This window comes from Pristiophorus japonicus, chromosome 6 (assembly GCF_044704955.1).
Source record: "Pristiophorus japonicus isolate sPriJap1 chromosome 6, sPriJap1.hap1, whole genome shotgun sequence".
Lineage (NCBI taxonomy): Eukaryota > Metazoa > Chordata > Chondrichthyes > Pristiophoridae > Pristiophorus > Pristiophorus japonicus.
This window is the reverse complement of record NC_091982.1, coordinates 5,603,045-5,629,275: the sequence shown is the minus strand read 5'-3', so window position 1 is coordinate 5,629,275 and position 26,231 is coordinate 5,603,045. Positions and strand designations below refer to the sequence as shown.

Sequence of the window (26,231 nt, the reverse complement as noted above, 5' to 3'; positions counted from 1 at the left end):
CCCGCACCAATCTGGCATCTCGGCGGGCGGGAGATCACTTGCGCCACTTGGCCATCCACTGACGTCAGCGGGCGGTTCCCAGCGGTTCTCCCTTCCCACCAGCTCCAGGCCAAGTTCAAATTAGCACTGAGCCCAACCCGGGGAGGAATTGGCGGACCTTGGTGGCAGTGGGCGATAAGGCCATCAATTTTGGCCCCCTGTTCCTTTTGTATTTCAGAATATTTTTAGTTGTCAAAGTGCAAGCTGCTTATCTTTCTTACTTTTGTGTCCAATGTCATTAATCACCTCCTCCCCCAGTCTTTACATTCCAGTTTATATGCAGTCGTGACCCTTCAGTAGGATGGCTGTTTATCCTGAACCAGTCATCATAGGCAGTCCCTTGGAATCGAGGAAGACTTGCTTCCACTCCTGAAGTAAGTCCTGAACCAATAACACTTACGTTAACACAGAAATTACAATATGAAAATAGGCCTTTCGGCCTAAGCAGTGCACTATACCAGGAGTATCTCAAGTGCTGTTGGAATGGAGGGAGGGCAGACAGCAATTGTGCCTGACCTTCCAGGTTGGAAATTCTTTTCTGGGCCTGAAAGGGTTGGAAATGTGGCAGAAATAGATTCGTCCCCAATTTTCTGTCCTTTTGCTCAGTCCGTTACATTTTTGGCCTACGAAAAGCACAATTTGTAGTGAATCAGCTTGAAATTTTCAGTCCACAGGTGTGGCTGGTTGGGAAATGGACCAATCACACTGGTGCAGCAGAAGCTGCTCTTCTTAGGCATAGGTCAAAGGACATCAATAAAAAAACTACTTGCATTTCTGCAGAAAGCAAAAGAAAATGCCTGTATTATTCAGGCTTTTTTGCTCTCTTTAATTGACTGGTTGCCTCTTCTGGACTGCAGTTATGGCTTCCTACAGCACCAGCAGAATTTCCTCCTGCAGAAATAGGCTCTCTCTTGGTAGCAGGGATTTGCCCACAGCCTGCCCTGTGGCCCCAAGCCAGGAACATGGCTCTAGGTTATGGTAGGGTCACAACAGTGCGCAGAGAATCCAGCCCGAATACTTCCAGTGAGAAGTGAATAAGCCCAATTAGCCATTCTTTGAGAGTATTACCCAGAAACAGTTGCTATGGTCACTAATGAATGGTACAGTATAACAGTTAGTTAATAGTGCCTGAAACACCCATGGCAAGTGTCAAGTGCAAGGGAGCTCTTTGCCATTTTAGTTATTGTCATGTATTCAACTATCATTGTAACCCATGTATAAGCTGACCTAAGTTGTACACCTTGAGAACATTGACCACAAGGGGGTGAACTTGTGGGAGACACTCCTAACCTGGACTTTCAGGTATAAAAGGGGAAGCTCCACCCACCTTCATCACTTGAGGTCTTGGTAATAAAGGTAACTGGTCACAGAGTGACCTTCTCTCAAGTATGGGCCTCGTGTGCATTTATACTGTATAGTAAGGACATATCAGCTATTATGCTTTATTTATTTATTGTAATTTTATGGAAAAAAACTTCCTCATTGCTTAACCATACACTGAGTATAAGCCTTTTTTGCTTCAGGGATACACATCACAGTGAGATGATTCAAACTGCATCATTGGCCTGGAAATTGTGGTCAGAGGCTTGCTGCTTGTGTACGCCTCCGAACCGCAAGAAAACTCGGTATTACCTGAAGGCTCCGGAGCTCCGCCATGTGCAGTCCTGGGCCTGCAGGTGTAAGCCAGCATAAAAGCCCACGCATCCCAGGAGAGCATGCGATTCACAAGCACCGCTGGGATCATGTGGGCCAGGCTAACCAATGAAAAAGGGGGATTGCTATTATGCTTATGTGGATTCCATTTGCGTGCGGAATCCCCAGGAGCATAATAGGAATCACCTAATAAATAACATTTCACAACACTGAAATAAAAATAAATAATCACAGGTTCAAAATTAATTAAAATACCCTTTAATTAAACATTTAAAATAAAATGTTAATGTATTGAAAAATAAATGTCTATTTTTAAACAGGACAAAAATAACCTAAACTAATTTTAAATGTAAGTGAATGTTTAAATAATTAAAAAAAAATATATATTAATATTTATTTTAACCCTTAACGCTCATAAAAGCCCTTACACCGAAGGGTTAGGTGCATATTCGCTGCGCAGTAGTCGGGCAACTAGCCCAATGCTGTGCCGGTGAAAGTGAATGTGTAGCGGATGGGTACGATCTGTCAAGGCAAAACGTATTAATATCAAGGCGAATCATATTAATGATTTGGATGAAGGAATTGAATGTAATATCTCCAAGTTTGCAGATGCCACTAAGCTGGATGGCGGTGTGAGCTGTGAGGAGGATGCTAAGAGGCTGCAGGGTGACTTGGACAGGTTAGGTGAGTGGGCAAACGCATGGCAGATGCAATATAATGTGGATAAGTGTGAGGTTATCCACTTTGGTGGCAAAAACAGGAAGGCAGATTATTATCTGAATGGTGACAGATTAGTAAAAGGGGAGGTGCAACGAGACCTGGGTGTCATGGTACATCAGTCATTGAAAGTAGGCATGCAGGTACAGCAGGCAGTTAAGAAAGCAAATGGCATGTTGGCCTTCATAGCGAGAGGATTTGAGCATAGGAGCAGGGAGATCTTGCTGCAGTTGTACAGGGCTTTGGTGAGACCACACCTTGAGTATTGTGTACAGTTTTGGTCTCCTAATCTGAGGAAAGACATTCTTGCTATTGAGGCAGTGCAGCGAAGGTTCACCAGACTGATTCCTGGGATGGCAGGACTGACATATGAAGAAAGACTGGATCGACTAGGCTCATATTCACTGGAATTTAGAAGAATGAGAGGGGATCTCATAGAAGCATATAAAATTCTGAAGGGATTGGACAGGTTAGATGCAGGTAGAACGTTCCCGATGATCAGGAAGTCCAGAACCAGGGGTCACAGTCTAAGGATAAGGGGTAAGCCATATAGAACCGAGATGAGGAGAAACTTTTTCACCCAGAGAATTGTGAATTTACGGAATTCTCTACCACAGAAAGTTGTTGATTCCAGTTTGTTGGATAAATTCAAAAGGGAGTTAGATGTGGCCCTTACGGCTAAAGGGATCAGGGGGTATGGAGAGAAGGCAGGGTGCTGAGGTGAATGATCAGCCATGATCATATTGAATGGTGGTGCAGGCTCAAAGGGCCGAATGGCCTGCCCCTGCACCTATTTTCTCTGTTTCTATGTTTCTAACACACGTTCTGGGTTTTCGCATGTGCGCATTGCCTGTGAAAACCCGGAAACTGCGGGGCACTTAAGACAGCGTACGCTATGCATATGTGTCATAGGCCCCATAAAATCCAGACCATTGTGTTTCATGCACTTGGTGTTATGGAGATCAATTCTCTTTGATGAACGTTTTGAAATGTTCCCTTCAATAAGTATTCTATTTTGTTCAAGCCAATAAGTGGTGTTGGCACATCTGGGCCAAGCTCAATACCAGCAAATCAACTTTATGTACCCCCCCAAAGGGGTACCACTATTGAATAACTGGAAATCTCTCTAAACTGAAATTCACTGTTCGTAAGTCTTATAGATAATCGTTGTAAATATTTTGCCAGTTAAACATTTAGGCCTAAAAATTGTCGAGCACCGAAAACCTATCGCTAACATTGGTGGCCAAGGGTAATGGCCACCGGCCGAGAGAGCACAGGCAGTGCGGACATTTTGGTACTGCCTGCTCATTACCATCATTGATTTTCTGATGTAACGCGCTTTTTGCATGCTAATCTCAGAAGGAGGCCAAAGGTCGCTCGGTCTCCTGCTCGCAGTGTAGGGGACCGGGGAAGAAAGGAGTGACCCGAACAGTTGCCATACGTGCTCCAAAAATATTAGCTGCCACCTGATGTTTGTGGATTTTTTGATAGTTCATGAAATTAATACATCTGCGTTCTCTGTAACACTAATGTTTCCCCAGTGGTTACTCTTGAAAGTGTCTAAATATATAGTAATCGTGCCAGCTTTTAGTGGGCCTTGCATACTTGATACAAAATAATTATGTGATAAATAATTGGTTTTGGAATTTTAAATAAATTATTTATAACTACTTAAAATCTTAAGCAGTTGAATCCAGATTTGCTAGGGTTGACATTCTGGTGACGCTATCAATAAAGATAAAAGAGATCTGATCAGAGATAATCTTCAATCATTGCAATGGAGTTCACCCATTGATTTATTGACCCACAAACACTGTAGGCCCTCCTGGAAAGCTGACAGAAAATGTAACCCCTCCAGCCATGGAAGGGCAAAAAATGTCAGTTTAACAGAAGAACCTTAGCAAAGGAAGCGCTTGAAGTTCTGGTGTCTGTCTTCGTAAGTCCTGCCAGACTCCTCATGGCCATTAACGCCGCTAAAACACCATTTAGCGGCAGCACACACTGGCTGATTTAGAATGGCCGGCAATGGAAGTGGCGAACTCCAAAATGGATGAGGGTGCGTCAGCTCGCCATTGCATGCCGATTGACGTGATGCTGCAACTCATTCAAATACTCTCACCGATCGTAGGCAACGGCAGCGCTGCCGAACTGCCGAAATTGGTGGTCGTCGTGGGACCTGCCACCAGCTGTCGGAAGAGCCCCAGCAATTGTTTTTCAGTATTTCACAGCGGTAACAGCTGGTACAAACCAGGTGAATTTCTAGGCCTTAATATGCTACAATATTCACTGGTTGCAGAAAACTTCTAACGAACTCATGTTCATAATTCTATGGGCAGCCAAGCATGTACTAATAATCTGAACATGGGTAAGCAGCAGTCAGTATTTAATATCAGTTTGCATTTTCAATTCGGTAGCTAGTTAGTCTTAGACTGGAATAGACAGCATGGAGTTTGTAAGTGGAGGCTGAACTATTGACAGTTGATATATATATAATGTAGCTTGCAGTTTATAAAATGTATTTCTTTTTCATTCAATCATGGATTACAGTGAACCCTGAAATAAGTTTAAAATTAACAAGTATCGACACCGAAGCTGTCAACAATATTCATGAGGACTCTGTTCTGCAGATCTATTTAAAGCTCCCATAGCTCCATTTTCCTTAGCAACTGCTGTCAAGCGCTGTTGTGACATTTCCAACATTTGCTCAGTGATCACATCCTGACCTGTTTCCTGATTGACATTATTCATTTTGCAATCCCATTTCCAATTGATGACACCAATATGCAATACTGTGCAATATTTCTCTAAATAAAAATATATGAATTACGTGCCAAGTTGTTGAGCCTTCATTGAATTTTGTATCATTCCCCTGAGCTCTCCCACATATGTTCAACCTACAGGGCAAACAGGTACATGGGGAAAGGGTCATTTGATTAGACTGTGGTTGTTACAAAGTTCAGATCTACACTAGATATTCTCTCTGGTTCAGTATCACCAGTATCTCCCAGAAGAGGATCCCACATTCCTTATAATACGGACCTTTACTGCCCAATATCTAGTTAAACCACAGTATGACCCAGGGGATCAGATCAATGAAACGCGTTGTTATCTCACTCGTGCCACTATCTTCTGGAACACAGATTGATCAACACTTCAGTGAATAGACCATCCTAACATAAAGACTGTGGATGGTCCACTGGAATGTCTAAACAACTTCCATTATATGAAACTGGTACATCTGGCTCAACTTCTCAACTGTGGAGAATTAGTCAGAAATTCCAAAATGTGACACTGGTGTATTGCTTTATTCATTTTTGTTGTGGCTACGGTGCACTCAGGGTTAAAATAAAGTGCTGTGAGCTGTTTCATTAAGCTGCTGTGAATATACATTGCAACTGGCGATACCAAAAGCATTAATGTGCATCTATAGATTGTTCCTGTGTGACAAAGGTTCATTAACATGCCACTGTCTAATAAATGTAGAATGTTGGCCCTAATCTGTCCGTTGCCCTTATGGCTGTTTGGACAAATGTTAATTTTGTGCAATCACCGGCTGTTCGAAGTGTTTGAACAGATCAGCGGGTTCCAAGCAATTCAATTCAAACATCCAATAAGATGATCATATTGAGGATCTTTTTAAAGTAATATAGGTATCATTACAACTTGCAAACTATATCTGCCTTGAAGATCTAATCAGGTATGTGAGACCATGATTTTTTGTAGTCTCTCAGGAACATCTCTGTAGCCAGGAGCTACCGATTGTGAGTTTATATTTGGCAGCTCACTAGTCGGTCTGAAGCTGTCAGGGGTTGGAGCCGAGGCAGAAGATTCCATGGTTACAGACAGTCCTGTAAGAAGTAAGAAAACATGTTTCAGCGTTTTATGTGAGGGTTAGTACGGGAGATTTAGGGGGTGAAGCTGCCCCTTTTTATAGCACCGTTAATGCCTCCTGGGGTCGCTAACAGGGCGGAGGGAACTTTACGCCTGGAGAAGGGGACGCAACTGCCTCGCCCCGCCCTGGGCCGCTGCACAATTGGCGATGACATCAACGCCGTGCATGGCGACCCCTCACTGCCCCGCAGGGGGAAATTGCCCCGAGGGCCGTGAGACTGGTGCGATCGGATATCAACTCTAGCTTCGCATGAAGCTGGCCGTCATCCACTCTCGGGGCGCTCCTTAAAGGGGAGAGCGCCAGCGTCTCGGGCCGTCATCTTTTTTTGCCTGCCGACTCTCGGGTCGGCTCTGCGAATGGCAGCCCCAGCGGAGTCTGGGCCGCCATGGTGCAGTCCGGCACTCCGTTTTGGGTTCCGGGCTGTAGGCCCGGTCGTACGCTGCCCTGGTGGCCTAGGGCAGCGTGCGCAGTGGCCTTCCCCTTTAAGCAAAGAGGAGGGGCGTTGAAGCACGGCAGCGCTATGTGGAGCATTCGCATAGAGCCTCCTTCAGCGCCGTAGTAGCACCCCGGTAACTGCCCCAAAGGAAGTGGAGCGTGCAAGATGGCGTCCGCTTCCTTTGAGAGCCAGTATTACCGCCCCCAATTGGGGCGCAGGGCAATTTCACCCCCTTAGTCTTTGTTGCTTTGACATTTTGAAACTGCTAATAAAAGTTTGTTGTAAGTTAAATATACTGCGGGGGGGTGGGGGGGGGAATTGCTCTCCACCCTGTTTGAGGCAGTTAATTTGAATTATTCGAATTATTACCACCCGGCAGGAGTTGGAGGGAAGAGCTGGAAAATTTGACTCTTTAACTCAGACACTGACTCCACGCACTATTGGGTGCCGTTGGAGGCAGGGCGGGTGGTTCGGGGTGGGAGCGGGGCAGCGCTAATGCATCACAACGTCCCTCCCCTTCACTTAAAGGGGAGGGACGCTGCCAGGCTTAGTTAGGTCTCCATGGCGGTCACTGGGCCACCAGGGAGGGGTTCGGCCGGGCCAGTGGACCAGCACCCAAGAGGGGGTGCTGGGCTTGCCTGTTGGCGGCCTGGCTGGACCCGCGGCTGCCATTGTGTCGGCCGAAAATTTAAAAGAAAATGGCGAACTGCGGCGGTGCACCCTCCCCTTTAAGGGTGGCCGCATTGCTCAGCTACTGGAAGCTTCCCGCCTCGCTCTCATGGCGGCTGCACTCCCGTGGGGCAATATCTCCCGCGGGGCAGACAAGGGATCACCATCAGGCGGTAAGGGGTCGCCGTGTGCTCGGTAATGGGTCGGTGTGCCGGGCGGGGCAGAAACACGGGGTGCGGCGGAAACCCATTTTCGCCATCCCTAACCTAGGGGCAATTCCGCATGAGCCTGCCACGGTGCCTGCCCCCGGTCAGAAAGGCCTGACCGCCTGTTTCTTGGGGGCAAATTAGATACGGCCCAAAAACAGATGCAGGGATCGTGATGCGGGATTAACCCGCGCCCGTTGCTGGCGATGCGGAGCAGCGTGCAAACTTTGTGCTACATGCTCATTTACATGATGTCATTGGGCAGCCAGTGCTAACCACGCTGTTAAGTGGCTGCAAGCCTGAGGAGGGGATGCAAAATAGTGAGAGGCGAGCACCACTTAAAGCTAACCTGCATTACTTAAAGCCAGCCTGCACCTCTGGAAGGGGAGGTGCTTTGTGACTGGAGCAGATGCTGCAAGTCATTGTGGTAGAGAAGAAGACATAATAATGGCACTATAGGAAAGAGAGCGGGCTCCAAGGTTTTCTGACTGCACTGGAAGCCTTGATGGAGAGGAGAGATGTGCTCCACCCATAGGGGCCCAGGAGGCTCTCCAGACAAACTCTGTGAAGGCAGTGCGACCAGATAGCCATGGCGGTCAATGCCAGGAGTCAAGCCTTGACGACCTGGGTGCAGTGCCACAAAAAGTTCACTGACCTCGCATTAGTGGCAAAGGCCAGTGAAAGTATCTTCAAATGCCGTATCCCACCAAGTGCACTGCTAGCCTCAGCAATTGCTCAATGCACCACATTGCCTTTGCCCGCCTGCCAACAATCTCTTATCAATCAGAACTCACACCTAACATTCATAGCTTCACCTATCCCTCTAATCTCATGGTCTGCTCTTCACATTTTATATGGCAGTATGGCGGGACGTTGAAGGAGTGGAATCTCCTCGGTGAGGTAAATCTCAGAACTGACATGGCGCCCGCAAAGTGACATGTGTGCAGACATGGCACCTTACACCATGGGGAAGCCTGAAATTCTCGCTAATCTGTATTCTCGCTCCTCCTGCTGCTCGCTGGCAACAGAGAATGAAATGTAATCAGTTCTCAGTTGGAATAGAGTCTCAGTGACCTCCCATTGACAGCAGTGAATGGCAAACTGTGGGAGCTGTTGCAAATATCTCCAGCTCCAGCCTGGAGGGAGCCCAACACATAAAAGTTCATTGTCACAATATCCTTCACAACCTCAGGGAATGCCATCCTCATCCTGCCCCAAGGTTGCAGTTGTGGCTGCAGCAGGTGCCAGATTTCAATGAGGACGTCCTTAGTGAAGCGCAAACGTCTCACACACTGTTCCTCGCTGAGGTTCCGGGAGGAGAACTGCTCCCTGGGAGGATATCACCTCCTGCTCAGAGTCCTTCTCCCACTCCTCCCTCTTCTCGCAGCTTGTCCGGCTCTGTCGCCTCTGCTCATTCTCCCTGTCATGCTGTATTCCAAGGGAAATACCTGCGATTGCACCTGTGCCTGAGAGCAAGTGGATTGTGCAGAAGCCTTGAACTCGGGAGAAAGTCCCACAGCGCCTGCTACACCACGTTCTGCAGACTTTAGATACTTTAAGGAACTCTGGAAAACACCAAAGACTTGTACAATCGCAGCAACAGACAATAGAAATCAATCAGCAACTAATCTGCAAGTCTTGACGATCCCTTTAAATAGCGCTGCTGGGGGTTCCTTCTTGCTGTCGAACGCATGTTCAGCTGTGCGAGGTTAAGAGAGGGCATTAGCTGGACTGTTGAACTCCAATGTGGCAGCGCTGCCATCAAATCAGCGTGTGACGTCCTGATCTGCTGACTCTGCATACTTGGGCGCATGCTCACTGGGCACACGCTAATGGCCTCCCCAAGATGGCGCCTGGCGTGTGCATGCACACGCACCAGAAGTGTGCATGCACACGCACCGCGAATGCCATTTTGGACGTCTAAGGGCACTTGTTGCGCCCTAAAAACACGGTGAATATATCCGAATTTTGTGCCCTTGTGTTTAATGTTCAGTAATATGGTCTTGTGGTTTGTAGCCTGAGCCACAGCTTGATAGAGTTTATATCCTTCTGCCTTCCGAAGTCAAGGAAATCACATGGTGGCATGTGATATATTCTGCTGATCTGGAGCACAGTAATAGTTTCTCTGTTTAACCCCTAGTTAGATATTGGTTGTAAAAGGCACATTCTGGTTCACAAGGTCCACTTTAGGAATGGCTAATGATACCCAATTTAGGCACAATGTTCAGTTTAAAAACCCAAAATGTACACATCTTAAAGATGCAGCTGTTGATAGTTTCTGTTCTTTTTTTTCACTTATTTACTTAATAGTTGTTGATAACTGAGAAATTTTCACGTAAGGTTGATTAATGCAAAGCCAGGAAGAGCCATCTCTGGTTTTGGAGCTGCCATATTAGATACAATGACAGGTTTGGGCTACTGCAGTTATTTTCACCTTCCTGTGGAGTGTAAACTTCTTCAATACAATATCTTAACATTTTTATCTCGATATTAATAACTAGCTGCTGAGAAGAATAAGTCAAGGTATATTGCAATTTGTGATAGCTTTGGAAGTTTTGCAGGGAAGGCCATTTATGGAGGGAAAGTTAATTTATTCAGGGAGGTACTTTTATTTAGGGGAGGTTGGTTTCAGAAAGGTGCAGAAAGCAAATAGAAATACGGAGAAAGACTTGAAAAACTAGGGCTTTTTCTTTCGAACACCTCAGAATATGCGGCAATATAATGGCAATTTTTAAAATTATGAAGTGATGGGACAGAGTATATAGGAGCAGACTATTTTGAGGGGCCAGAGATTAAATATAAAAAATTTAGAACCGAGGGCAGCAGAAACTCCTTTACACAAAGAGTTGTGAGGCTGTGGAATTCAGTTCCAGGGTAAAGGGGTTGAGGCAGAAACTGTCTGGGAAATTTTTGAGACTATTGCGGCAAAGAGTGTCAGCAGGTTCTTTAACTGCGGGGGCTATATAACCAATTCGATCTTGTTTGCACCTGATATCCACACACACGCACACTCTAGTATGAATGGGTGAATAGCGATCAGAGAAAGAACTCCTGGATCATTCTGCTTCCTAGCCCACTGGTACTGAGAAGAATTGTTGGAACTTTACAGCCTTGCCAACTAAAGTCATCAGGTACCAAACCTGAGGCACCCAATCACTGTGGTTCAGTTTGTAAGGGGGTCAGCTTTCCCTTCTGACCTTATATGAGCGGTTTCGAATCGCTCCCACACCCTTGGTTCTAGACTCTGGAATTATGAAGGGACTGTGACAGACTTGGACAGACAATCGGTTTCAAGGTAGGAAGCAGGTATGGCTTTATTGTGTTTAAAAGGAAGTAAAAGACACACCTTTAATGACACACACAGACCAATACACACTGAGGGGTACAACACATTGAATAATTTGTCAACATACAGCCGGTGGGGAAAAGAATACAGCTTAAACTCTAAATGTGGTAAAGAGAAGAATGCAGATACATTTACACAAGTTATCCCAGCCTCCCCCTCCCAATTCCCCTAACTAACTAAGTTATAACTCTGGGGGTTCAGAGGCTATGCTCACCAATCCCTTTTGACAGTTGCCGGTGAATCGCGGTTTCGGGGTTCGCTGCACTTGGCCTTCGAGGCGAGCTGAACCCCGGACGGAGGAGAGGACTTTGGACTGCGTAGTCTTCAGTTGGGGTGAGTCCGTTGATGCGGTCAGTTGTGTTTTGGATGTATGGGGTAAGTACCCACTTTCTTTGGTTAGGAATAGTTTTAGTTAGTACTTTTTGGTAATTTCTCACCCGTTGGTCTTTCAGAAGTAGATTGTAGAGTGGAAATAAATGTTGATTCTTCAGTTTTTGCTGAGTTGATTTTTGTTGGTCGTTTCGCTGGTTGTGGTGGCCCGGGTTGTCAATTTGGTTGCTGACAACCTTCCATTTCGTGGGCCTCTTGCTGTTGGCGTGCTCGGTCGGTCCTTGATGATTTCTTGCAGTTTTCTTCACTACTCTATTTCTTCACTCCCCACCTCCGGCTACTTGTGTTCTTTTCCTTGTAAAACTGGGAATAACTGGGATCAAGGGGTATGGCGAGAAAGCAGGAATGGGGTACTGAAGTTGAATGTTCAGCCATGAACTCATTGAATGGTGGTGCAGGCTAGAAGGGCCGAATGGCCTACTCCTGCACCTATTTTCTATGTTTCTATGTTTCTATGTCGATATACCCCAAAAAGGCTTCCTTATCTCCCACCAAATCTGGCCCAGCTCTTTGTTTCAATTTTGCAGCCCAGCTAACTGAAACTTGATTAAGTGGTTTTAATCTGGTGTTGATAGGCTGTTCTGAGTTGATGGGCTGTTGTCCATTGTGATAGTCTGGCCTGAGCCAGATATTTCTATGCCTGTTGAAAAGGTGTTGGAATATGTATGTGACATTTGGATCCTCTGGGTGGGGTGGATAATGTTTCTTCCGTGGTCGATTGTTAAAATGTAAATGTCTTCTAGGGACTAGTTTTGAGGGTAACCAGTTCCCAGACAATTTGATTAGCTCCAATGTCCAAACTGGCCCTTTAGAGAATGACCCCACCCCTTTTGCAGACCCAACATTCACCTTTTAAAAATCCCAAATTCGATTAAAGTTCGTAGTTTCTTCCATGTGCACTTTAGAATTTCAAACTTTCTGGGAGATAGTTCCAAAATAAATTCCCTTTCTTCTGAGTCCAGACAATGGGGGGGGGGGTCTCCATGAATGCATCCCCTTTTATCCCCTGCAGGCCTCGTCTGCCCCTTTAAACTCATTTGTGTCCCAAAGTTTTTCCTTCCATTTTGAAAGTCCAGAAAGGGATTCTTCTCCTCTGCAGAGCAAAGGTACTAGGAATCTTTGCGAAATATTGGCAAATTCTACAGGTCTATAGTGGGCAGTGCGTTTACCAACCGGGCCATCCAGGGAGCGAAGATGAGTATCTATCTGTTTATATATGAAAATGGCTTCACTGTAAAAATGAAGGTTCCTAAGTATATATTTAGTGTACAAGCCCAAAATCTGACCAGTTATTTTAAGGATACAGACCCTCGTTGTTTCTGTTTCTGCTGTTGAGCGTTTTCTGTCTTGTCGGTAACAGTTAAAGAGCCTTACTTATGAAATAGTTGTAAGCATTTTAAAAGAACATCAATGGATTAATTTCTGAACAGTTGCATTCTTTCCATTGTTATGACAATGTACACATGATACAGTGACTGACAGTGATGGTGTGATGCTGTCATGCTGCACATTTATAACCAGGGAGGCAAAACCAGCCAAACAACTTTACTGAAGTCGTGAACCTTATTCAGCCAGTAGCATGTTCATAACAATCAGCACATGGATTATAAGTAAAGGGCAACATTATTTGCCAAGAAAGCCAGCATTAATACATCGTGGAAACCTGCATCACAAAGAGGGAGTTAGGCTGGAATCTAAACAAGGGGTGCAAATAGTCTGTATATAGAATAAAAAACAAAATACTGGAACACTCAGCATTGTAATTGAATTCTTAAAAGTAATTATGGTTAAACTGCCATCTAGGTGTGTTTATTTACACTATTACCATCTTTCAGCCAAATTGCACACAGCTGCCTTTTTAGCTCCAGAATAATGCATTATGCATTACATGATATTATAAAAGTCATTATAAAAGTGGATCATCCGACTTATCCTGAGGAACTACAGAAGATTTCTTTCACTGTCGTTTTGGAGCTGAAATTACTGGGGACAGGGAGGACAGGAAGAGGGTAGATCTCTCATTGGGTGGACAGAACCTGGGTTTTCCAGGTTTCCAGCCCAGTCATTAGGTATTCCAGTGGTTCGAGGAGTGAGCGAGACAAGGAGACTTCTCAGGCTCGCCAGGTAATTCTGCCCACCGTGCTCTTGTAAGGTCCAGTGAAATTGTCGCCAACTGAGTAATGGTGTGAATTCCACTGTGGCCCTGGGAGAAGCTGCAAAAGGTAGGAAGAGTAAGGTAATCAATCCTGGAGGGGATCAATTATCTTTAATTATCAGGATTTTTGGTCTCTTAAAAGCAGAAGATGAAGTGAACCTTTGCTAGTATCTGTAGCCTTTCTGTCCTTCAAGCGGAGTAGCAGTACAAACATACAAACAATGATGAACAGGTAAAAACCCTCTGGTCCATCCAGCCTGTCCAGCACAATTGTGATCACAATATATACACTCTCCATCCCACCAAAAATCATGTGATCTGCTGGGAATGGCGAAAAACCAGATTAAATCCCAGGCCAATTTGGGGGGGGGAAAATTCTTCTCCAACCCATTTGGCGATCAAAACTAATTCAGGAGATCACTCTGGCCCTGAATTCCCTGAAGTACCTACCTTTTGTAAGAGATGATGTCCAGCCCAACCAACTTGACTCATCAGATCACAAGGGTGCCCCTGATGCGTCCTTACAGACATGGGCCACCCTGCTTTATATTAATGAATCCCGCTGCACAATTTGAGTCAGGGTCAGCGCCCATCTTTATTGCTGGTGAGGGTTTCTGCTCCACTGCACCTCTGCTGGTGGCGATAGAGTCCTGGGGATCGAAATTGCCCCCCTTCCTTAAGGTCCATTACCGTCCAATGGGGCGGCAGGGCCTTTCCAACCGGGGGCAGGCAGATAGGCTGACCCATCAGAAATTGCCCCCAGGACAATGAGCAACGGGAACGGGTTTCCGTCCCACCCGTGTTCCCGCCCCATCGGGCATACGCCGATCCATTCTGCCCGGCGAGGGAAATTGCCTCGCAGGAGCAGAGCGGCTGCCAGTCGGTGCCCCGACAGCTTTTCCCGGCAGGAAGCTGCCAGTGGCTGGGTGGTACATCCACCCTTAAAGGGGAGGGCGCTCTGCCGTGGCAGCCATTTTATTTTAAGTGTCGGGCCGACTCTGAAGTCGGCCCGACAGTGGTGGCTGCGGGTTTGGCGGGGCCACCAACAGACAGCCCGGCACCCCCTCTTGGGTGCCACACTGCTAACTCGGCCGAAGCCTTTCCTGGTGGCCCGGTGGGTGCCACTAAAGTGGCTGCAGAGCTCGTAGCAGCTCTCCCCTTTAACTGATGAGGGACATCAGTTATGTGGATAGACTGGAGAAGCTGGGGTTGTTCTCCTTAGAAGCAGAGAAGATTGAGAAGAAATTTGATCGAGGTGTTCAAAATCATGAGGGGTCTGGACAGAGTAGAGAGAGAGAGAAACCGTTCCCATTGGCGGAAGGGTCATGAACCAGAGGACACAGATTTAAGGTGATTGGCAAAAGAGCCAAAGGCGGCATAAGAAAAAACCTTTTTATGCAGCGAGTGGATAGGATCTGGAATGTGTGATGGAGGCAGACACAGTCATGGCTTTCAAAAGGGAATAGGATAAGTACCGGAAAGAAAAAAAATTTGCAGGGCTACGGGGAAAGGGCGGGGGAGTGGGACTAGCTGAGGTGCTCTTGCAGAGAGTTGGCATGGGCTCAATGGGCCAAATGGCCTTCTTCCGTGCTGTAACCATTCTATGATTCTGTGAAAAGAGACTGAAAATTAATCCAGGAAACTACAGACCTGTGACCTTAACATCAGTCGTGGCCAAAATAATAAAAACCATTCAAAAAGAGAGAATAGTGAGGCATAAGGAGGAATATAAAACATTACAAAGTAGTCAGGGTGGCTTCATAGATGGTAGATCTTGCTTGGCAAATCTACTGGCATTCTTGAAGGATATTATGGAGTGAATTGATAAGAGGATCTCTGTAAATTTATTATACCTAGGTTTTAGCAATGCCTTTGACAAATTACCACATAAAAAATTACAAGGTATAAAGGCATTGAATAAAAGGGAAGCTTTTGAAATGATTCATAAACTGAATGAATCAGAGGATGGAAAGGGTCGTTGTTCAGGAAGTAGCATCTATGTGGAAAGAGGTGACTAGCATTGTACCACAGGGATTGGTTTGAGGCCAATCATGGTTTTTGATGTATATTAATGATTATGAGAAGTAATGGTAACAAAGCTCTCCATGCTTGCTGATGCCAAATATTAGAAGAGTAATAAATGGTGGAAACATGTGCACTGGGATATCGACAACTTTGGGTAATTTGGCATAAAAATGGGAGATGTTGTTTAATGCAGTGAAAGGAAAAGCCATGAAGCTGGGCAAGCAAAACAAACAAAGGGAGTTCAAAATAAATGGGAATAGTCAACAGGAAATGATACAGGAGAGAAATCTGGAGGGTTCTGTGAAAAGCGCCCTTAAACTCTCTGCACAATGATGCAGGCGTGATGAAAAAGGCAAACAGGAAGTGTCAGTTAGTCAGCTGGTGCAAAACACTGGTCTACATCCATCAGGAAGTGATAGTGTGTACAAAGCACTGGTCTACACCCATCAGGAAGTGATAGTGTGTACAAAGCACTGGTCTGTAACCACACAGAGTATTGTATACCATCTGACACTGTACCATGGGGTTCCATGGCTTTGGAGAAAGTACAAAGTTTGACAACTAAGTTGATAAATAGCATTAGGCACACAAGCTTTGAGGAAGGACTACAGATGCTAGCGATATTTACACCAGAACAAATACTTAGAGGTGATATTATTGAGGCATTTAAGATCTTCTAGGGTGCAGATAAATTGGATCCAGAGAGACGCTCAATAGTAACACCAGCTCTAAGACAAGGAGGCTCAAATTCAAGCTTAGTGAGAAAAGGTGACAATACAGTTTAAAAAGCGAATATGTGGAATTGCTTAATCAGGGAGGCAGTGGAAGCCAACAGTGTTTTACTTTCAAGAGGATGATGGATAAGTTTTTGGTACACAGGACTATCAAAGAATATGAAAGAGCACAAAGTCTCTGATCTTTGAGAGCAGCCCGATGGATAAAAAGTATCTTTTGCAGGTCCTGTAAAGTCTGATGTTCTTAAGGACATTGGGACATATCAGAGAGAGATGAGTGTGAACTATTTAAATACATGTAGTGATACATCATGGGTAACTATGATCTCTTGGAGCTTGCTTGATTCTCTTAAAGCAGCTGTCCAATACATGTCTCAAAACCTATGAATGGGCTGCATTGAAACACAGAAAAATTAAATATCCCACTGTGTAAAAATCAAATTCCCATACACAAAATTTGCAAGACTTCAGAGGCAAAGTAAAGCAGAAATGCCCGCACACAAAAAAGTTGCATCACACACCAATAAAAATCAAAACATACACAAAAAACCAGCCTCCCCACGTCCCCCTCCTCCCATATACAGATAAGGTCCAGGAGTTGGATAACCTGGGTATGAAATCTGGGCCTGCGAGTGCATTTTTCACTCACCCCCATCTGAAACTCATTGAGAGTTAAAATTGACTCCCACTGCTTCTATGCTTCAGTGTGTAAAAAATGTGCATACACAGACAGGGATTGGGGGGAGTATCTGAGACAGCTAGCACCAAAGGTCATCACCTCTCGAGAGTGTTTTATAAGAGCTAGAGCAGAGGGTTAAGTAGCAGAAAATACCTGTTTGTGATATTGATATCAAGGAAAATAAAGACTATCTCAACTTCACGGCATTTCTCACTCCTCCAACACTCACAAATCATTACACAAACACAACAGCATTATTTATAAGTCACATAGGACTCTTTTTAGTTGAAGGGGAAGACCCCTCGTAAGTACTGGCCGGAGCTTGAACTCTTTCATCAGGGCAACTTTATTTAGTAGTTGAATGGAGAAGGAGAAGCACTATCAGTGACTGAGGCATTTACAACACTGATACTTGGAGTCACACCCTTCCCTTCTGAAAGTGAGATAAAATGGTTAGATCCTCTTTTGTTCGAGGGTGGGGTAACATCTCTATGCATTTTCTATGTGTTAAAAGAGCTCCAGGAAACTGCAGATGTTTGAGGAAATAAACAACTCGCCTTTCCAACAGACAGCTCACTGCACTTGAACCACATTCTCAGAGAAGAGTATCCCGTGCCAGTTGAAGGCAGTTTAAGTGCCGGGGCATCTTGCTCTGCTGTTCGCTGACAAACTGGATTAACACATTGTGTGTGGGACGAACGATTTAGGGGTGAGCGGGAGGAACGGGCTTGCTGAATGGTATCACTGTGGAGGTTAGTGGCTCGGATGATTGGGAAAACTCGCTGGCCGACTAGTTGTGGTTCAGCAGACGTTCCATGTGGTCTATGGTGATCATTTAGTGTTATATTCTGTTTTGTTTCATTTTTCCTATTGTGCCACTTAAAGCCAAGTGCCAAGTGAGGTACCTGAAACCATATTGCAATGCTGATGACTTTTTAACTTTAAGTTTATCTTTAAAATTGATTTAATGAAATGTTTTTTTTAAATGATACTGTTGAAATGACAGATTATAGCAGCTGTTGTAGGATGAGTTTATCCCACAGCTGGCATGAGGAAGTTGGGGGAGTACTGTTCTTAGTTATTCCAGGGATTTTAACTACCTGGTGTGATGAGAATACTCCTTTAAATGTCCCCTCCTCCTAGAACCACCAAAGAGACATATGGCATTTTATCCTTTACACAGATTAAGATCACATCACAAGATTGATCTGGATGATGAAGGCTCAGACCCATTTGATCTCATCCTTCCAGAATATTAACCCTACTACCTTCCCATTACAGCTGCTGGCTGCTTCTTAAAATTATTTCAGCATATTGGTTTTCACCTCCCACCCTGGTACCCTATTCCAGCTGTTGGCCACCTTCGATGTCAACTTGGCTCAGCTGATAACACTCTCGCTGTTGAGTCAGATGGATGTGAGTTCAAGACCCACTCAGGGGCTTAAGCACATAATTTAGGCTGACATTTTTGTGTAGTGTAATACTAAGGGAGTACTAAGGGAGTACTAAGGTGCTGATGAGACGTAAAATTAGATTCTGTTCGGGTGGATGTAAAGGATTCCGTGGGACTAGTTGAAAGCAAGCAATACCACCAAAAGAAACAAAATGACTGGCCAGTCAGCTTGTTTGCTGTTTTGCATGATATTGTTGTGACTTCTGCATTTGCTTGGTTCTCAAGGAGTCACAGTTCATGAGGCAGCCTGGCAGCTCAGAAGGCTTTACCTTAGCAGAAGGATTTAAAGACAGTGTTTCTCGCTCTAGAACGTTGGGCAGGCTGGGTGAGGCAGTAGCACAGCGAAGGAGACCAGTCAAATTAAAGGGGCATGCCTGAAAAAAGACAATTTTGGCGAAGAAACGTTGAAAGGGAACAGGACTGGCAGAAAGAAGAAAAGAAAAAGGGAAGTGCAACTAGCAAATTAATAATGGACACTAAGAAGGCCATTTTGTAGATAAGGCCTGGTAAAATAAATAACAAAGTAAAACTGTGAACTCTAACTTTCTTTACCTGAGAAGGGGGGAGGGGTGGGTGGGAGTGTTTTTTTTAATCAAAAATACAGGCTACCTTAGAAAATTTTAAATCACCTGTAGGGTGTAAGTAAGATGTAGATCACAAGCTGTGTTTGTTGTAGGATGTTTACACATTAGAGAGCCAGATAATGTATATGGGGGAAAGGTACAACATGTTGTTGTTCATCCAAATGCCCAAGGAAAAGGTTCTGGCCTCAGAGGAACCAAGGAGCAGATAAATGCAAGAGGATTATTGAGAGTGATATGGATAGCACTAAATTCAGTGACAGAGACATTAGACCCCAGTACACCCATTTTTCTGGTGCAGATGGAGCCAAAAAGCACGAGTTTAATACTGCTTTCTTCTGTGCCCCAAGGGTGCCTGAATTAGGCATTGTATCTTTTACATATATAAAATCCTTCTCCCAGGTTGGATGGTGCTGAGCAGAGAAGCGTCTGAAAGAAAGAAACAGGGTTTGCATTTGTATGGGACTCTGCGTAGGGAGGCAGATAGACTTCTGAGTCGTAAGGACAATGTTTCCTAAATTACAACAGTGCCCAATCTTCAAAAGTACTTCATTGACTGTAAAGCTCTTTTGGATGTCCTGAGATTGTGAAAGGCTCTACATAAATATCAGTTTTTCTTTTTTAATAGGATGGTGAGTTGTTTACATGGAGTTACAGCAATACACATTGAGGGAAGATTTAGGAGGGTTGCTGAAGGGGACAGCAAGAGACCTAATGGTATTGGTCCATGTTATGTATTTAACCCTTTGCAACCTGTATCACACCACCACCAGAGGGCCCACCTGTTGGAGTCCCAAGGGATCCCAGCGTCCCTTGGGAGCACTGTATATAAGCAGGCCACCCACGAGGTAACTGCACTCTGGAGTCTTATTAAAGGAGCTAAGGTCACACTTGCTCATTGTTCACAGTACTCAGTTTCATCCTTTATTAAGAGTGTATCAGTCCACATAGGGAATAGCAACAAGGAAGAAACAACAAGCCTTGTCAGCAACATTGAGATCTTTTTTCCTTTGTTATAAACAAGCTTACTGCTTGTCCCCTGGTGGTTGCCCATCCAACGACTAACCTAATACTGCTTAGCTTCCAAACAGGAATAGGCACTATCAGAGTAACGTGGAAGATGGCTGAGGTAACACTGAGAATTATTTAAACTAGATAGGTAAGAGAAAGGATGAGGAGGAAATTGAATCCTAGACAAGACTGGTCAAAGAGTGGGATATACAACAGGCAAGTATAAGTACAGTAACTCAAGGATGTACAGAGGTTTGATGCCAGGAACACGCAGAGACAGATTGAGAAGAGGATCTAAATGTGTAGGATGTATACACATGAACAAATAATCTGTTTATGGCCGTGCTGGGTAAAGGGAGATTAGCTAAGACATCAGGAGAACTTACTGCTCTTCTTTAAATAGCACTTTGAGATGTTTAACATCCATCTGAGCAGGCAAACAGCACATCAGTTCAACAAGTTTTCGAAGCTTAGTGTTTCTGACAATATAGCTCCTCAGTACTGTCCTAGAGTGTCAGCGTTGGTTATGTACTCAATTCCTGCAGTGAGGCTTGAATTCTAACCTTATGACTCAGAAGTGAGAGCCAAATGAAGCAAGTTGGCAGTACAGGGCCAATGCCCATATCCGTGCTCCCAGCACTGAGCCTCATCTGCCAGAAGGACACATTAGGAAATTGCAGATGCAATCCCTATGATTTCCGTGGTAGTGCACCTGTGATTTCCTGATGTGCAATGCTGATAGCTGAGGCTCTGTGCCAGGAAAACACATTCAGAAAACTGGACTCCAAAAAATTAGAAAACAAAGTAAATAAAATGGCAAAAATGGAAGTTTTATGAGGAAAGCAGGAATATGTCCTCAGAAACCCCCCATAAAAATGAATCTTGTGGCTACAGTATTTGCATTCCCCTTTAGAAATTTCTAAATCCACCGCCTCAGCAAAACACTTAATGTCCGAAATTGCCTCTTTCCTTAAGGCCTGTTACTGCCGGAAATCGCCGGCCATGCTGCGTAGTGGAATGGCTGCCGATTTTTCGTGCACTGGCCGCCATTTTGAAAATTCCGCTCCTGCGGTATCCTGGGGGGTGACCCGCTCCCCTCACTACTGCTCCACTGCTGCCGATCTGTCCTAAGTGCATCATCAGAACGCGCACTGCCGATGTTCCCCCCCCCGCGATCGCGAAATTCCGTCAAGACAATCCTGCTCCCGCCGCTCAGTGCCACCGACGGTTTTTTCTGTTCGTGCACTCTGCTTGGAGTCTGTTCAAAATGGCGGTGTGGCCGCCGTTAAAGGGGAGGGCGCACTGCTGTGGCCGCCATCTTTTTTTTGTTGGCCGCCTGCCATGTTGGGCCGGCGATTATACCCCCAGGTTCGGCCGGGCCGCTAACAGGCAGCCTGGCACCCCCTCTTGTGTGTCAGGCCGCGTGCCCGGCGCTGGAGCATTTAAGGAATGTGGCTGGAGTTCAAATACAGATTTCACTCACTCCACACTGCGACACGCCAGCGCGATGACGTCATCAGCGCTTCACTGATGAGTGACAGCAGAGGACAGTCCTCCCGCCCCCAACTTCCACCCCTCTAGTGTGCAAACTTCCGCTCACCACCACACTTCCATCCCCCGTTATGACCGACTGGAAAACAAAAGCCATCGAGCGGAATTTCATTCAAGAAGCCACTGCATCAACCGCGCCTCTAAAAGCAGCGGAAACAGGGGAGGTGCGCTGCGTTTCCAGCCGTGGGTAATTTCAGCCCCTTATTTTCTTTAATACAAGAGCAAAATACTGTGGATGCTGGGAACCTGAAATTAAAACGGAAAATTCTGAAAGTACTCAGCGGGTCAGGCAGCATCTGCGAACAGAGAAACAGAGTTACCGTTTCAGGTTGATGATCTTCCGTCAGAATTTCCAACGCTTTCTGTCTTTATATCACTTATTTTCTTTGTCTGTAATGCAAGTGATGGAGTGTTGGCTGCAGCTTCAGGTTAGGTTATGACAAACTTGTGTACCGCAGCACTTTCAGTCAGTGTAACTACTTGTTTTGGATGGCGATACTCAGGGCTTTTTTTGAGTTGTCAGCATTGTTGGGGGTTGTGTCAGCCTTTTTAAATCTGTTGGTCTGTTTTTGCTGGTTTTGTAGCTTGGTATGTATGCATATGGCTGTCTCCATTTTTTGCAGACTAAACATGGATCAGTTGGGGAGCTTTGCAGTGTCTGTAGTCCTTCAAAGAGCAGTAGGTAGATATTTTATTGCTTGGTGACATCGATTCCATGCTGCTGGCGGTGTCTTTAGTAGCAATTGACTGTTTGTGTGGAGTGACCTGACATGGGAACCTGGCGCTTTAATTGTCCGGTTGATTTATACAGTGCAGCAATGGTCACTCACATTACTGTCTACATCAGGGATCAAAGATGTTTCAATACAAAAGTCCAATCAAAGTCGGCATACTAATTGAAGCTTTGCAGTGAATTTCTCTGTCGCAGTGTGGAGTGAGTGAAATCTGTATTTGAACTCCAGCCACATTCCTTAAATGCTCCACTGCCGCCTGCTTTATGTCATCAATTTTGGTTTTATATTGGTATACATTTATTTATTTATTTTTAACTTCAGCTGGATCAAACTTGGATCAGGAGAGTAAGAGGACTGCCCACTTCAAATCGTCATGGCAACAAAATGTAAATGTGTTCGGCTCCTCATCCAGACCACCCTGTGTGGAGGAATTGCATCAAGAGGCCCAGCTGAACCTCCAGTCTCTGCTCCAAGGTACGGACAGACTTCTGCAATTTAATAGCATGCCTTGCAATTGAAAAGTCGGATTAAGCAGTTAAATATAGATTGGCTGTGTCATTCTTAATTCGGAGAAGCGAGAGAGCAGATCTATACTGCTTCCATTGATGTCCCCTTCCCTCCTGAAGGTGCTGACTCTTGCATGTGCTGGCAACCTCCGGGTACCTCATCAAAGTGACCACTCCACCTCTGAGCCAAAACAGTGAGTTTAACAGCGAACGGCATCGTCGCCATGCTCATCCTGTCCTCACGCAATGACCAGACACTTTCCGGCAATTGGCTCTTTTCCCTTCTCTAACCAAGGGTTCCTGAACTCAATTGTCACACCTTCAACTCCTGCCCTGGTGGATGCCAACAATCAAACGTGGGACCCTTCTGGTCTGCACGTCCCAGTACCAAATTAGGTAGTAGCTTTACATATGATGCAGCCAAGGCCTTAATGGTGGACACAGAGGCAGAAACAGGGCGCGCCTACCGATTTCGAAGGGTTCCGGGCGGACAATCCGGAGAAATTCAGGGCTTTATATTTTTTTGTTGGAGCGGGGCGGAAGTGGTCTCGTCACCGTGGCGGAAATGGGGACGGATCGGAGGGGCTGCGTCACAGCATCTCACCCCTTCAGTTAAAGGGGAGGGCCACTGTGAACTCTGCAGCCACTTTAGTGGCAAACACTGGGCCACCAGGGAAGGCTTCGGCCGGGCCAGCGGCCAGGCACCCAAGAGGGGGTGCCAGGCTGCCTGTTGGTGGCCCGGCCGAACACGTGATCGCCATTGTCAGGCTGACCTGACAGTCGGCTGATAATTAAAATAAAATGGCGGCTGCAGCAGTGCGCCCTCCCCTTTAAGTTTGGTTGAATTCAAGTTTACGGAGGATTCTAGCGGATCATGAGTCCCACAAAAAATTGAGTCTCAGCTGTATCTGAAAGAAGATAGGCTGCGTCATTTATAAATTACAAGTGCAGTGGACCGTAGAAAAACCAGCCACAATACGGTTCCCGCCAGGAAAAGCTGTCAGTGGCATCGACCGACAGTCGATCCGCTCCCGGCGGAAAGGGGGTTGACCACTTGGCAACACAGGCGGAGCGGAGACTTTCTCCAGCGGGAAAAGTCACGAGAGCAATTTACAAAATGGTGGCCCTTCATCACCAACCGAGCCGGGATTTCTTACCAACCCCGTGGCTGCTGCTTTCAGGCGGTCACGCTTCGAATAGAAAGGGGCAATCTCGGCCCCAGATGCTTTTATATTATCTGCATTCATGGTTCTTCTACGGTCCACTGCACTTGTAAATATAAATGACGCAGCCTATCTCCTTTCAGATATAGCTGAGACTCAATTTTTTGTGGGGCTCATGATCCGCTAGAATCCTCCGTAAACTTGAATTCAACCAAACTCTCCTGCCTGTATCCTAATTCGCACCAAGTCCCATTCATCCTTGTGTTCAAATCCCTCCATGGCCTCGTCCCTCCCTATCTCTCTTAACTGCCTCCATCCATACAACCCTCTGAGATCTCTGCATTCCTCCAATTCTGGCCTCTCGCACATCCCTGATTTACATCACTCCACCATTGGCGGCCATACCTTCAGCTGCCTGGGACCTAAGATCTGGAATACCCTCCTTATGCCTCTCACTCTCCTCCTTTAAGTCACTCCTTAAAACCTACCTCTTTGATCAAGCTTTTGGTCATTTGTCCTAATGTTGCTTGGTGGTAAATTTTGTCTGATAATACTCCTGTGTGGCGCCTTGGGATGCTTCTACTACACTAAAGACATCATTGTGTGCAGCCCATTCACAGGCGAAATTTAACATTGGAAAAGTCAGTCCCGGGCTGCGCGGGGCTGGAAAACAGCTGTGCAGTCATGTGGCCGCACAGCTTGGAGAAAACGTTAAAAGGCACTATACAAATGCAAGTTGTTGTTGTAGTAGAACAGTGACTACTTCCTCTGGCTGCTAACCACAGAAGCCAATTCAGTACATCTGCGTGATCCATTGTGACCCAAAATAATGCCATGAAATGAGCACGTCAACACACAGCTCTGGCTCAGTATCAATTTCCTGACTCACCATTATAAGTTTCTCAGTAACCAATTCTGAGAAGACAAAAAAAAAACATTTGTTGCTGTGTGAAAAACTGTGTTTGTGAATCAGGCTCCAACAGGCCAACAGGAGAATGGAGTACAGAACAAGCTAAAAGCAGAGAGTGGTACACAGAGGTAAGGAGCCAGGGAGAAGATTGAAATAAAAGGTGCCCTGACCTGGCTGTTGGGCCGAAGGGAAGGGGGAAGGAGAGGAGAGGAGAAATAAAGTAATACTTGCACTTCATTTTGATGTTTTGACATGAATTATGTCACCTTGTCCAAATTTTTTTTTTTTTTTTTTGGAAATTCGTAGCCAATCATTCCAATTCTTTGTCAAATCACAAACGCCAGAGGTCACCTTGCACACGCCAAGGATCACTCTGCGCCAATGCTCTTAGCCAAAAGGCCAAGAGCCACTGCACCGTTCCTGGAAGTACTGCAATACCAGGTTCGTGCCATGGAGGTGGATGGGTCAAGCCACCCCACCCACCTCCTATTTCCAAAAAAGCAAGCATATACCTTCCTGATCCAGGGAGAACCACCTTGGGGTTATGGTGGCTACTCCCCTGTCAGGTCAGTTACGCATGATCTTAACCAAAAGGCCTTGTCCAAATGCTCCAGCAAACATCCAGACAGTGCCATTTCAACACAGTTGAGTAGCAAATAACTGTGAGCATTGCTTGCATCAAACCACTTCACACAGCGGCATTAAGCCATTTAAAATAAACAGACTAAAGCCTATATTAAAGTCGTGGAGAGTGGAATCTGATGTGTGTTAAGCATTCAAGCAAAAATGTCAATGAAGGCCATTTCTATCCTCATGTGTGTAACTACTACACATCAGCTATTTCAGCTATTCGCTCTTATGTTCCGATGTTTCTGGTTCTATCAAGTAGAAATAGCTTTAAAATACAGATGTGAGGAGCTCCCCAGCTGGATGAGTGAGTGAATAGACTAAATGGTGTGGCACTAACCCATGCTGCAGCAGTCAGGGTAACAATAACTGGGCAAAGAGGTGGGTATTAAGGGGGTGGGGCTGTATTAAAGAAGGCGAAGGAGATGGACAGGTGGAAGGGTTTAGAATGGGAATTCCAGAGCATGGGGCTTAGACGACACTGCCACCAGTGCTGGAGCCAAGGGAGGGTTGCACAAGAAGCCAGAGTCAGAAGAACGGAGGGTTCTGGGGGTTGTAGGGCTGGAGGAGGTTACAGGGGTAGGAAGGGGCGAGGCCATGAAGGGGTTTAAATACGAGGGTGAGAATTTCAAAATGAAGGCTTTGTGGGGAACAAGAGCCAATGTAGGTCAGGAAGGACAGAAGTGATGAGTGCGTGAAACCTGGTGTGGGAGAGGATATGGGCAGCAGAGTTTTGGATGAGCTGAAGTTTACG

General features: G+C 45.6%; 1 protein-coding gene across 6 annotated transcripts in view; it reads left to right on the top strand.

Annotated features, from left to right (window-relative positions):
- Positions 1-26,231, top strand: part of nhsl2 (NHS-like 2) — a 424,653-nt gene that overhangs the window by 351,135 nt on the left and 47,287 nt on the right. For 5 of the 6 annotated variants that reach the window (XM_070882569.1, XM_070882568.1, XM_070882574.1 and 2 more), the window contains exon 2: positions 22,593-22,745. In XM_070882569.1, the coding sequence (XP_070738670.1) occupies positions 22,593-22,745 (153 nt within the window). Of the gene's footprint in view, positions 1-22,592; positions 22,746-24,918; positions 24,979-26,231 lie in introns of those variants that run through there. The other variant, XM_070882572.1, reaches the window with a different exon arrangement.